At 39.7% G+C, this 12,736-nt stretch overlaps 3 protein-coding genes across 3 annotated transcripts; 2 read left to right on the forward strand and 1 right to left on the reverse strand.

Annotated features, from left to right (window-relative positions):
- Nucleotides 1-189: 189 nt before the first annotated feature.
- Nucleotides 190-2,763, reverse strand: isoc2 (isochorismatase domain containing 2). The gene is made up of 7 exons (XM_068736013.1): nucleotides 2,655-2,763; nucleotides 2,427-2,537; nucleotides 1,897-2,021; nucleotides 1,578-1,790; nucleotides 903-973; nucleotides 645-762; nucleotides 190-344 (listed from the first exon to the last, which is right to left on the reverse strand). Coding segments are annotated over exons 2-7 (594 nt in total). The 5' UTR covers nucleotides 2,428-2,537; nucleotides 2,655-2,763; the 3' UTR covers nucleotides 190-278.
- Nucleotides 2,764-2,856: 93 nt separating this feature from the next.
- On the forward strand, nucleotides 2,857-5,179 carry atg12 (ATG12 autophagy related 12 homolog (S. cerevisiae)). Its single transcript, XM_068736016.1, has 4 exons — nucleotides 2,857-2,982; nucleotides 4,028-4,164; nucleotides 4,280-4,342; nucleotides 4,993-5,179. Exons 1-4 carry the CDS (start codon nucleotides 2,883-2,885, stop codon nucleotides 5,050-5,052), a joined length of 360 nt encoding a protein of 119 aa, XP_068592117.1. The 5' UTR covers nucleotides 2,857-2,882; the 3' UTR covers nucleotides 5,053-5,179.
- Nucleotides 5,180-7,144: 1,965 nt separating this feature from the next.
- On the forward strand, nucleotides 7,145-12,615 carry si:ch211-149k23.9 (germ cell-specific gene 1-like protein). Its single transcript, XM_068735762.1, has 7 exons — nucleotides 7,145-7,163; nucleotides 7,565-8,200; nucleotides 10,742-10,924; nucleotides 11,135-11,182; nucleotides 11,281-11,433; nucleotides 11,555-11,666; nucleotides 11,783-12,615. The coding sequence occupies exons 2-7, from the start codon at nucleotides 8,005-8,007 to the stop codon at nucleotides 12,153-12,155; spliced, it is 1,065 nt and encodes a 354-aa protein (XP_068591863.1). The 5' UTR covers nucleotides 7,145-7,163; nucleotides 7,565-8,004; the 3' UTR covers nucleotides 12,156-12,615.
- The last annotated feature ends 121 nt before the right edge of the window (nucleotides 12,616-12,736 follow it).

The following is a 12,736-nucleotide window of genomic DNA, read 5'->3' on the forward strand; positions in this document are numbered from 1 at the left end:
CTGGGAGCTGGTCCCTCCTCTTCAGCTGCTCACGGCTTGAAGTAGAAGTTTCTGCAGCTGTGGGCTCACCAGGATATCAATAAAGAGGAACAACCTGTACGCGTGTCCTCAAATGAACCAGGAGACCCTCACACTATCAAACAAGGCATGAGGCACGTTTGATTCAGAAACATGAACACAGAAACGGTACAGATTTATAGCAGCATCACTTTATTGAAGCAGTGAAATTCTGTACAGTATATCTGGGACAGAATGACAGGTGATGATCGATGATCTCCCTACAGAGCGCTGAAGAAGGAGAGGAGGCCGGTGTCAGGGGACGGGTGGGCCAAAAGCTTCTGGATCTGTTAATAAAGAACATATGATTGTCACTTTCATAACTTATGCTGGCAGCATTATCAGAAGGCAAGGTGGCAGCTTTACAACTGAAAGAAGTGTCAAGTTTGGGTTTCAGCACTGCAGTATGAAGTGTCACCGCAAACTATAGTAAGGTCACCTGTAACTGGTTGACAGTAATGAAGAATGTAGGCTGTGTGTTTTTGGCTGCCCTAAAGCTACAGTTGGAGGGTATACTGCAGGCCTTGTATGTTTATGACACGTCTAAACGAACAAAAGTAACTCAGGAGTGCAGCTGTAGTAAGCACCTCCTTGAAGTTTGGGTGTCTGGCGTCTTGAACCAGCTGCAGCAGAACAGCCTCTGTGGTGGTGAGGTAAGCTCCGCTCTGCTTCAGTCGAGACAGAGCAAACAAACGGTCCGTCTGGCTGTGGAGGGAGACACCAAAGTAGTCAAGCACACACACACACACACCTGTGCAGTTTCCAGACACACACATGAACAAATCTATATTCATAGCGGGTGATAATGATGCTATATAGCAGATAAAATAAAAACTACAAGATACCTTCTGGATGAGACGGCATCAGCCACAATATGAACCTCTATTCCCTTTTCAAGCAGGTCATATGTTGTGCACTGTGGAGAAGACAAGAAGCACAATTCTTTCAATCATTCATTAACTGAAGCTCTGTGGCACATAAATACATTACTTAATAAATGTATCATCTGTCACATAATTGTTTTTGGTCATTTTTAACTGTAAAAACTAGTATTTTTTAGCATACATATACAACAAACATACACAATCAGATGCAGTTTAAACTATCTTGGATATTGTGTTGGAGGCTGTGTCAGTAATTCTTTCATTTCACGGGCCCAATGACAAAAAAAAAATCATGCAAGAATGTATTAGACACTACTGATGTGTATAGGCATGGTCACCCTCCATTTGGAACGGTAGGAAAGCCAACTGGAGAATCAAACCTGCAAATAATTGTGTTTCTGGATTAATACAACTATGGTACACACTTTAAATACATTTCAAATAGAGAGGTATAAGCGTGCGTCATTGAAGCCTGATGTCAATAAAAGCACATACTGAGTAGAGGATGAACATGACTGTTAACATAAATGCATTCATTACTGGAAGAAAGTTCCCCAGTTGTCTTTATGTTGTGTTTAACGATGCTGAGAAAGAAGAAGTCATTTGAACAGCTAAACTGCAATGATGTGATCTTACTGCAATACAGGCGTGTGCCTCTATTCCACACAGTATGGCCTGCTTAGGGTTCCCCAGGGCCTGCAGCTCCGTCTCCACTGCCTCTATCATCATGGTGAAGGAAGTTTTAGCATGAGCTGTCAGGTCTTCTGCTCCCAGCTCAGGTACTGTGGGACCCAAGCCTTTAGGGTACTGCTCTGTCAAAATGGGGGGGATGCTCAGAACACGACTGGCCTGTGAGGAAAAAACGGGGAGGAATAAGGAATACTTCAAAACTAATGTCTGAGGCTGATAACTGGTGTGACTGATAGACAGTGGTGTGATGCAGAGTGTTTCCAACCTGGAGCAATCTGGCCGCATTGCTGACGATGTTGGTGAACTGGAAGATGTTGGGTCTGAACTTCTCTTGCATGTCACACAGTAACAGCACTGAATCCTTGGTGGAGAGCCGGCCAACCCGTGCCACTGCAGCAGCAAGGTCACAGAAAAGAATACAAATATGTGTTCACATACTTTAAGGTACAATTGCAGAGGTAGTGTTAGGGATTGTATTAAAATAGCTCTGAAGCTGAAACAATAACACCTGAAGAAATAAGCATTGAATGTCATGTTTTCAATGTGGTGGCTACTTTTGAGCTTTATTGGGAACTTATAATTATGTGTTTCACATTGGTGCAGTTTGTGTCTACTAAAGGAGGAAAGAGGTTCTCTTCCTTGTACTAAATATTTCCTCCATTGTGTTGCATTGTCTTCATAACCAACTAGTATCCTGGCTTAACACAAATCAATTGGAGCAACATGGTGATGACTGCGATCCTAGGTCATTTTGTTATTTAAGCTAACTTCAATATACATTGTTTTTTAACTTACTGTTGTTGTCTGAATGGTCCGATTGTGAGGAGAGAGAGTGGGTGACCGGTTCAACAGGACCGTGAAGAGTTCAACTGTCAGGCTAAAGTACAACGTCCCAGGTGACGCCTCCTGTGTAATTATAAACCAACAGAAAATGTTACTGTCAAGGAAAATAATGCATTCTATATAACACAAAAACAGCACAATATCAACCACATAGAAAAACAAAATCAGTGGAACACTTACGTTATCAAGAAATATGTGTCAAAATGAAAAATAATAACTACTCTAGCATGTAGCGAAGAGGACACACAACTTCAGCAGCCTTTCACGCATCATCGGAAGTGTATTGACCAATAGAATTACTTGTATTGGTGATTGACGTTTCTGTGAACCAATAGCAGCTACTGTTCACCGCGAATCGCCTTGCTAGCTCAGGTGGGCGGGAACCATGAAGTAACCCAAAGTGGTCACATGAAGATGTCTGACAACGCAGAGTCCCCAATAGAAACGCAAAAAGAGGAGTCACAACCGCCGGCAGACGACTCGACGACAAACGATGATAAGAAAAAAAGTAAGAGAGTGTAATACATTAAAAAATATACTCTATAAGCGAATAACAACCATCTGTTTACCAGTATTATTGATAGTGCGAGAAGAAGCATTTCCGGGTGTATGACGTCGAAAATGATTGACAGAGATTTAGGCCAATAGGAACTCTTCTTTTTTTCTGTTTAACCAATCAACATTCAGCTTTTAACACAGTACTGCCGGTTTGGCGAATGGCTAAAGCTAATGCTAATATTTATCACGGCAACATATCTTTTTGCTCTTATAGGATACGTTCTTTTCAGAGAGGCTATTTATTTTCATGATTCATCAAATATATATGTTACGTTAATTTCAACAGCAAACTACACATTTAGTACAAAACAATAATGTATTAAAGCCAAGCTAACAAACTCCGGTTAGCTTCAAACTGTCACAGATCAGATACATAACCAAACTTTTAACTATGATCTATTGATATTACTTGGTCATACAATTTGTATTTAAAGTAAAAGGTGAAATAGTAAAGTCTCGCTATAAAAGGTCCCTTGCAGGTTTTTAGCAATAAAGCCAAGTTTTCTGTCACCAGACCGTTATCAAGGGAAATGTTTGACAACAGTGAATCTCAAAGCTTATACTTACAACAAGTAGAAGGGTTTAATGTAAGTATACATGGAGAATGTAGTTCACAATTGTACCAAACAGGAAATTAAGATAATTGAAATAAACATCAGAAGTGATTAAAAGGGAATGTTGCACAAAAAAGAATTGTAGGCTTAATAACAAATTGTTTAAGCACCCAAAGGATGTGCTCATTTTTATAGTCCTTATTGCATCGGCCCATTATAAAGGCATGTCATTCTGCAGTTTCTCTAATTCTTGACTGGAAGCACATCATCATCACATCAGTTTTAGTTTTTCCGTTGTGCAATAGTGGTTATGTGTCACTGGATTCAACTTCTCCAGAAATTCCTCCTGAACAGTTGATGTTTTAGATTTGTCCAGACCAGTCTGGATGGTGCCGGCAGCACTTTCACTTTTCATTTTCTCCATTTTTTTTTTTTTTATAGTTGATGTGCTGCTAAAGGCAGTGGGAGACACTCCTATAATGAAAACAAAGAAGTGGACCGTGGACAGGGGGAGGACAGTACAGTCTCTGTCTCAGTTCATCTCTCGTTTCCTCAAGCTTGATGGCAGTGAACAACTGGTAAGAATGTAGTTTGTACACTTTCCAAAATCATGTCTTGGACAGAGGCTTTGAAAACATGCTTCAGGTCTTTCAATTATTTACATATATCTGCATCTGCTTTTTTTTTCTCCAGTTCATTTATGTTAACCAGTCCTTCGCCCCCTCACCGGATCAAGACGTAGGGGTCCTCTTTGATGTGAGTACATATAACACAGGTTTTAATGCCGTGTGACTGGAGTGTGTTTCCTTAAATAGGCTTCCAGACATAATACCATTTAGCAATGACTATTTAAAAGAGAAACCAAAAGCAGATAAACATGAGTCACTTTTGTCTTCGTTGTTTTTTAATCCACATAAAACATGAGCATAGATTGTTGACCTGTGGAACAGGATGTGTAGCAAAATAACAAAAAAATTCACTCACTGACTTTTTCTGAGCTTTCAAACAAACACAGACAGGAGTTTATACACGCTCTAACAGATAATGTAGTGATATTTAAATTAAATATTAGAATAGTAGCCTCTGTAATTATCAAGCCTTTGGGGCTCAGCTCATAGAAGTGAAATGGTCATGTGGAGCTTTGACCAGCAGAGGGGGCTATAAGAGGGATCCTCCATGTAAGAAATGCCAAAATCCTTAACCATTGATTAAAGTAACAGCAAAGACCAGAATTCACAGAAGAGACACCCGTTCTCTCCACTTGACTGGTCAATGATATGAAATAAATTTAACAGTTAACATTATTTTTTTCACACAGTCTTTTTTGGAACTGTACCGTCACGTCACTCTTCTGCTTTACTTTTTTATTAAACATTCACCATAATGTATTTTTTTGTCTTTTTCAGTGTTTTGGCAGCGATGGAAAGCTCATTCTACATTACTGTAAATCTCAAGCCTGGGGTTAAACTCTCTTCACGTCCCTCTTTCTTAAATTCATCCTCCAAACATGCACACAATGTTGTTTTTGTCTATTTTTTTCTTTCAGTTTTTCTGTACATACATATTGTAAATAAATAATTGTAACTATATAAAGCTCTTTCAACTGTTTTTTTAAGGAATCACATTTGGCACCCAAAAATATACACTTAACTTTGGCTTTGTACAGTGCTGGTGATGATTAGGAGGAGAAAAAAAGGAAAAGCTCAATCCTATGGATACGTTGGTTCAAACACTTATTCACTCTTTTAGGGTAATAATTGAGCACCTAGTGGAAGTCAAATTTGCATAGAGCTCAGACTGGTGTTAAAGGTTTTTGTGAGGTTGCGAAAAGGGACAGACACAGGAAGAGAGGGGGCACTACAGTAACAGATGGACTTAGAGGGATTACATGATTCAGGATGGGTTTGTGACATAAATTCCAAAGAAAGACAGAAAAGAGAGAAGAGTGGCGTGGAGACAGACGCTCAGTCGCTCCATCCGTCTTGCATCTCCGTCTCCAACTATTGCCAGGAGGATTAAAGAGACGAGTGCAGCTGGAGAGGTAAGGGCCACTCCTGGAGGAGGAATACTAGTGACAGATGCAGAGGGCAAAGATGAAGAGGTTAGCGACACGGAGAATCGGTTCAAGATGGAGCAAATAAAACCAAGTTCTTAAGGAGCTTTTTAAGCGCTCTTGAACAAGGCGGATATAACGGAGGACTGCAAGACGTGAAAGTGTTTTTTTTGTGACAGCAACTTCATGTTTGACCTGAAGTGCTACAAGGGACAAGAAACATTTCTTAGGTAGGTACTTGTCACTGATTCTTTCAAAGATAACTAGAGCTGAAGAGATTATCAGTCAACAGAAATTTAATAATTTCAGTCATTTTTTTTTTTTATACACAGCTTCTCTAATGTGAGAATTTGATGCTTTTCTTTGTTGTTCATGATGTTAACTGAGTAGCTTTGCGTTATGCATTGAAGTTCAGATAAAACAGTTAATATTAAGATTTCAACTTCACCTTCTTATTATGGGCATTCTTTACTCGCATAAAGAGACTAAACAATCAATCAGTTGTTACAATAGTATATTGCTTATCTTATCCAAAATGGAGCATATTCTATTTTGCTAATAGGTTAAAATGAGGCAAATGGTGTGTGTCCATTTTCTAATCAGCTGCTTAGTATTTGTCAAGACAGACAAACATCTGAAAAACAATGACCTTATATATATGTTTCTGTTAACGTTGACAAAGAATTAAACATTTTCTTGTAAGATTACCTAAAATTGATATCAGTGTTAAGGTCTTTATGTAAGATTCTGGCTAAATCTAAAGTTCCATCCAACTTGTTCATGCTGTGAATTTTTGCAAAACTATATTGGTCACACTGTATATGTTTTAATATGTTATCGCTGAAGAGTAATGTCAACTGAAAAGAAATTGACACTGGAGGAAATAATGATATCAGGATAAACAGAGCGCAGGTCACATACTGTATACAGCTAGCTGTCTTAACATTTAAAAAATCACATAAATCAGGTATTTAGGCTGGCCTTCTTCCTCAGCTGTTGTACATGTTGCACATATTGTACAACTCTTTTCACAGATACAGTAAAATATTAAAATTAATCTATGTCCAGAAACATGTATTTGTACAGATTTTAGTCTTTTGTCAACATGTAGCCACAATAATCTTTTTTCCAAAAATGCTACTTAATGTGTTTATTGTCAACATTATTTTATATACTAGAAACCACCATTGTTGGGTACTCATGTAGATCAGGCATTGTGCTAAATTCAGTGGGTTTAACTAATGCTCTGTTGTATTCCAGGGTCTGTGATCTGATGGGGAGGCATTGCATGAGAGAGAGCCAGCAGACATGGTCAGAATGCACTTCACACTAAAACACACCTAACACAAACAGATTAAAGAAGATTATCAGGGATTACTAGCAAAAAAATTCATTTAAAACTGTGGTTTATCCATAATTTCATCAAAAAAAAGTAATCTCTTGTTTTTACTCCCCTTCGTCTTGTCTTCCACTGACTCAGGGTCCAGCAGTGGAGTTCATGATGAGCGGCAGGGTCAGGCCTGAGTGAGTCAATCAGGAAGCAGGAAGATATTAGCCGGGGTCACAGGACAGCACACGTTACTTGTTCTTCTATAGCCCGTCTGGAAGACGTATGTGTCCTCAGGCACTTTTATAGCTCACTGATATTCAACAAAGCCTTTATGTTCTCTATTCAACAATTTAAAGGCACCTTTTTGCCAGGTGATGGATTGGGTTTAAAGATGTTGCCTCTTTAAAACATACTAGTCTTTTTAATGTTTTTTTTGGTCAGTCACGCTGATCTATTATGTGCACATGCAAAAGGGTCTACAAGTGCTGAAGTCAGGGGATGTATGGCCACAATCATTCACCACAAGGACCAATAACAGGACATCACATTAACGCTGTTTGGCCAGTATTCTGTTATGTCTTTGCATTTCTTCTAGAGTGAACCATCGTCCTCCTAAATCCCTTCTTGTTCATTTTTTTTTGTTCCATCTGTCCTTTCCCACGTGTATCAACTTTAGAGCATCTTATCCACCTCCCTCCCCTCTCGCTCTCTTTATCTTCCTCTCTTTTAATCACATTGACTTTAAAGTATCACTGTGTCAGCTTTGTTTTGTCATCTTCTGCCTGTACTGTTACATCATAATTATCTTTCCATTTAAACCTGGCAGCTCATCACCTCTTTAAACCAGCCCAAAACATCTGTGCCGCCCTCACGGCTCCATCTGTGACTGCAGTCCTGTTTGTCCTATTCCCACGTGCAGCATCTGTCCCCTCTTTGCCTTTCTTTCTCCCCCCTCTCCCTCTCTCTCGCTCTCTCTCGCTCTCTCTTGCTCTCTCTCTCTGTCCTCCCCCTGCCTCCCTCTTCTCCTGTGTGGCCATGCTGGAGGGTATGTCCCGTCGATCTCGCTCCCTGCTCTCCCTGACCTTGACCACTCTGGCTCTGGCCCTCTCCATCCTGGCTCTCTGCACCTCTTACTGGTGTGAGGGCACCCACAAGGTGGTCAAGCCACTCTGCCTGTCGCCCGTCAAAATGAAGAACTGTGGTCAGAACAACAGCGAGCCTTACACCACAGGTAGATGTCCCGTTGTCTTTAAGCTCTCCACATAATTTGTGCAGCTTTATGATGCTTTATTGTTTCTTTAAAGTGTACTGTAACTTGGATTGCTCTTCTACTTTTACCGGTAAATTTGTCTGCATTTTTTATTTTAATATCCACTTTTTGAGGAGCTTGATGCAGCTCCCTCCTGATTTTGACAATTTTTTGAGTCTCAACAGATCATTTAGTAGACAAGGTGGAGATGTTCACTGACTGTTAAGCTAAACTTTCTTGAGCAAACACACTTTAAAAGATTTTTGGTGTACATAAACAGATTTAGCATCTCATGAACAACAATGTTGCATTAATTTATGAGGTCAAACTCTACGAACAAAGGAGCAAAAAACGTTGACTACTATGAACTTTTTCTAGCTAACAAGAAAGCAACAAGTATACAATAGATACCATATGTTAATAGTGATGCAAGAAGTATTCAGACCCTTTTTATGTAGGTTGTTTGTATGTTTTATGTCAAATGTTAACCTGCAAAGTAATTAGTGAGTACAGCTGTCAAATAAATTTAGTGGAATAAAAAGTACAACATGTGGTGAAGTAGAAGTATAAAGTAGCATAAAATGGAGATTTTTTTAATAGAGCAAATGTACTTTGTTATGTTCCACACTGGTTAGTAGAAGTATTTCAGAATATTAAGCTTTGAGCTGGCCCAAAGCAAAAGGAGGCAATACTAAACTACAAAAAGTTGCCTGGTGACTTATCCTGATGTCTGTTGCAACACGTTCACGGGCATGTCACAATTTGTCATAAACAGCATGAGTTCATGGATTCATTTGTTTTTCTGGCATTAGTCTTTTGCAATAGTCAGGCATAACTTGAATGATGAAATGTTGTGTCTGACCAGGTACCACCCATCATCGTCTCAGGTTACTCTGGTTCAGACGTATACTATCAGCAGGATAAAGCATCATTGTTTTCAGAAACATTTATGTATTATCCTGCTCCAATGAAAATCAGACAGTTGCATCATTTATATATTTCTTGCGCAATCACCATAATTTGTCAAAACAATCCTGTCTCAAGGTCTATTTACAGGCTCTTCTGGAGCTTTCAACTGCATCGCACGGCCTTCATTAGCAGACTCTATACAGCAGATATAGTACAATCACCAAACTGAGATGTGATTGAAATCTCTTTGTAATGGAAAAAAGATAGAAAGTTTACTTTATATTAAGATTCATTTATCAAACTATTATTACTAAGGTCAAGAATGAGCCTTACCGCTCAGTCTCGGTCTCAGTTTGTTGAGGCATTTGTGAATGAATGTATCCCATGTTGAATGTGTTAAGTGTGCACACATTATATCACATCTTTGTTTGAGTGTCTTGTGGTCAGTTTGTCATTGTGTATCATCTCTTAAATCTTCCAAAATGTGTCGAGGGTATAAATTGCAGCTTTCTGACTTTGACTTTACCAAAATGTTGGCCTTGACATTTGAACCTGATTACACCACTATTGGATTTCTGGTTCGTTGCACTGTGTCACTGCATAACAACCAATACCTCAAACTAATCTGAGTGGATAAACTCACTGGCTTCTCCCCATGTGAGAAACTGATTGTCCTTGGTTTGATGTTTTTTAATCTCTCTTTGAACATACCTTAGTCCCACAGTGAACTTAATTATGGTTTAGTATTAATCTGCAGGGTGTGAGGGTAGATCCCAAAGGTTTATTCGTCCATTGGGGTGAGCGCACTGCCTGCTGCTTGGTTTTTATTTTCTCAACAGATATGCTTAATCCACAATGGGATTAACATCTCTTACTGCGTGAAGGAATCATCTTTCATAACTACGTGTATTTTGTTTACTTGTACAAAAATATCTACCTTTACAGTGGTGGATTTAAGTCTCCCTTATGCTTCTAAACATGATGTACAAACACACGTGGGATGACAAGTGCTAGCTGGCGAGCCTGCATGTGACTGAAAAACACAGAGGCATGTTACTTTTGAGAACATGGTGTGATTAACACACTTGTTTTGTGCTCACTGTTTCTCTCTCTCATTCTAAAGCTCATACTCTTTTTTTTTTTTATTTTTATGTCCAATCATTTCCCATCAACACAGCTGCATGCAAAGTCCATGTATGTCTCTGGCAGTTGGTGCATTCAGTTTTTGAAGATGGAAAATATTCTGTCAAATAAGCTATTAGATATTTCTGAGGTATGCATTTTCAGTATGCACTTTAGTGTTTGTGGATGTCATACATGTACTGTAAGTTGAATCAGTTGTTAATGCTGGTACCTGATAGGAAAAGTGTCCTGAGTTTGTTTAATGTTTGCATGATATCACTAGTGCAGGTCTGGTTTGGTTTGGAGAATAAAGTTTGCCCACAGATGTGTGTAAGTATGAATGCATTGCTGTCTTGATGTTTTCATTGGTCCACCCAGCACATGTTTGGTTCTACTCCTGCCACCAACTCATTATCCATAATCGGAATAAGCAAGTGGAAAAATGTACCTAAGATGCTGTTCTCATTGTCATCTTTTTGTGCTGTCACACAGAGAGTCCTACCCAGAACCCCTTCAACCGCACACTGTCTCCAGCCAGGAGGGACGAGCTGGCCAAGATCAGACAGAGGCAGCTGGCCAACGCAGTTCAGTACATCTGGGAGACTGGAGAAGACAAGTTTGCTTTTAGATACTTCCACACTGGTTTCTGGGAAAGCTGTGAGAAACACAGCGATGGTGAGGTCACAAAGCACACGTCAAAACACACGTAGACTAACACACTTGCACCGGGTCACATTATTAGTTATATTCTCTATACTCTTATAGTTTTCTTAGGTTTTCATAGTTTCTTTTCAGTCTCAGTTCTCCGCCAAATCTTTGCATTTGCTCTCAAAGAACAATTTCTTCTGTCTTCATTTTGTTCATATCTATAAATTTGGTTGGCAGGGGAGAAATGTCGAAGCTTTATAGAGTTAACACCTGGAGAAACACAAGGTGAGTTGTGTATCAGCCGATATATACGTGAAATTATTTTTATTTTTATTTTTATGGATTTGTTTGTGTCAATTTTGTTTGTATTTTCAATGTTGCAGGTGTGCTCTGGCTCTCAGTTATTTCAGAGTTTACGTACATCGGTCTGCTGGGGATGGGCTTCTTACTGATGTGGCTGGAAGTCTTGTGTTCCAAAAAAGAGATGCACTCACTAAAAATTAATGCCTATGCAGCGATCTGTACTGTGTTATCAGGTGAGGCGCAGTGGATCCTTACATTTTTACATTTTAGTTTTTCTTTAACTAACTCGCAACAACCTCCTTCATATATATTTTTCTATTCGCATGGTTTTTGTTTGTTTCACCCCCCATATAGGTCTTCTTGGGATGGTGGCCCATATGATGTACACTACAGTGTTTCAGATGACAGTCATTGTGGGCCCCAAAGACTGGAGGCCTCAGTCCTGGGACTACGGCTGGTCTTTTGCGTAGGTGGCCGCTCTTTTGGGACAGCATACAAGCCTGTCTTTTTAAAGTATGTACGTACTTGTTATTTACATGTTTGTCTTCTCTCTTTAATTATGCTAAATCTCCCCGTTCCCAGTCTTGCCTGGGTGTCCTTCAGTTGCTGTATGGGGGCGGCTGTGGTCACACTCAACTCTTACACAAAGACCATCATCGAGCTCCGTCGCAAACAGAGGCTTCGTTTGGAGGAAGCAAGAGCCGCCACTCATGCTCCTTCCTATGATGAGGTTGTTCCAGGAGGCGGGCTCTACTCTGTCAGCGGCCTATTGCAGTGTCCAGACGGCATGATCGACGTAGCGTGGGCCCCGAATGGCAGTGTGGTTGGAGTGGGAAATGGGGATGTACCAACGCTGGTTTTGGTCGGAGGCTGTGGCCCAGATGGGTGTGAAGACTGTGAGAGAGAGATGGATGAGATGGATGATGCCATGGACCGAGTTGATTCACCTTGTTAGGGGATCTTTTATATCCATCAACTTAAAAAGCCTGAAAAACTGAAAAAGTAAAAATGCTGTCACTCTGCTGAAGACGGATCAACGTGAGCAAATAGATCCTGTTTTTCTTTTCTTTCACTATGACTTTCAGTGAAGTTGGGAAATACTAACTTGTGGTTGAAGGCTGGTCAAATCAATGCATATCAAACTGCAAAGACTACAGTATATAAATATGTCACACTGACATGCAAGACTGCGTGTTTTCTGGGTATTTCTCAGTGCCTCATGCTAGGAAAGTAAATGTGTGTCTCAATGTGTAAAGGCATATACATGTTTCAATTATTTTATTGTTTATATATCAACATGCAATGTATAAGGACAATGATCATTTTACTGCTTAGACAGGGTCGATGTTTCTTCTCCTGTTGAAAACCTTAACAGATCAGCCTGTCCTTTAGAGTAAATACACAATATATTCTCATTTATCTGAGTGGCGACATGCTTTTTTTTTCAAGCTCCTCTCTCGCATGTGACCAACTTTTGATGCAATGCATGTATACCAGAGGCTACAACAAACACAGTCTCTCTGCAGATGCACAGAC

The sequence above is a fragment of the Cebidichthys violaceus genome, unplaced genomic scaffold, assembly GCF_023349555.1.
Source record: "Cebidichthys violaceus isolate CVI_PGR_0920_01 unplaced genomic scaffold, fCebVio1.0.p SCAF_7, whole genome shotgun sequence".
NCBI lineage: Eukaryota > Metazoa > Chordata > Actinopteri > Perciformes > Stichaeidae > Cebidichthys > Cebidichthys violaceus.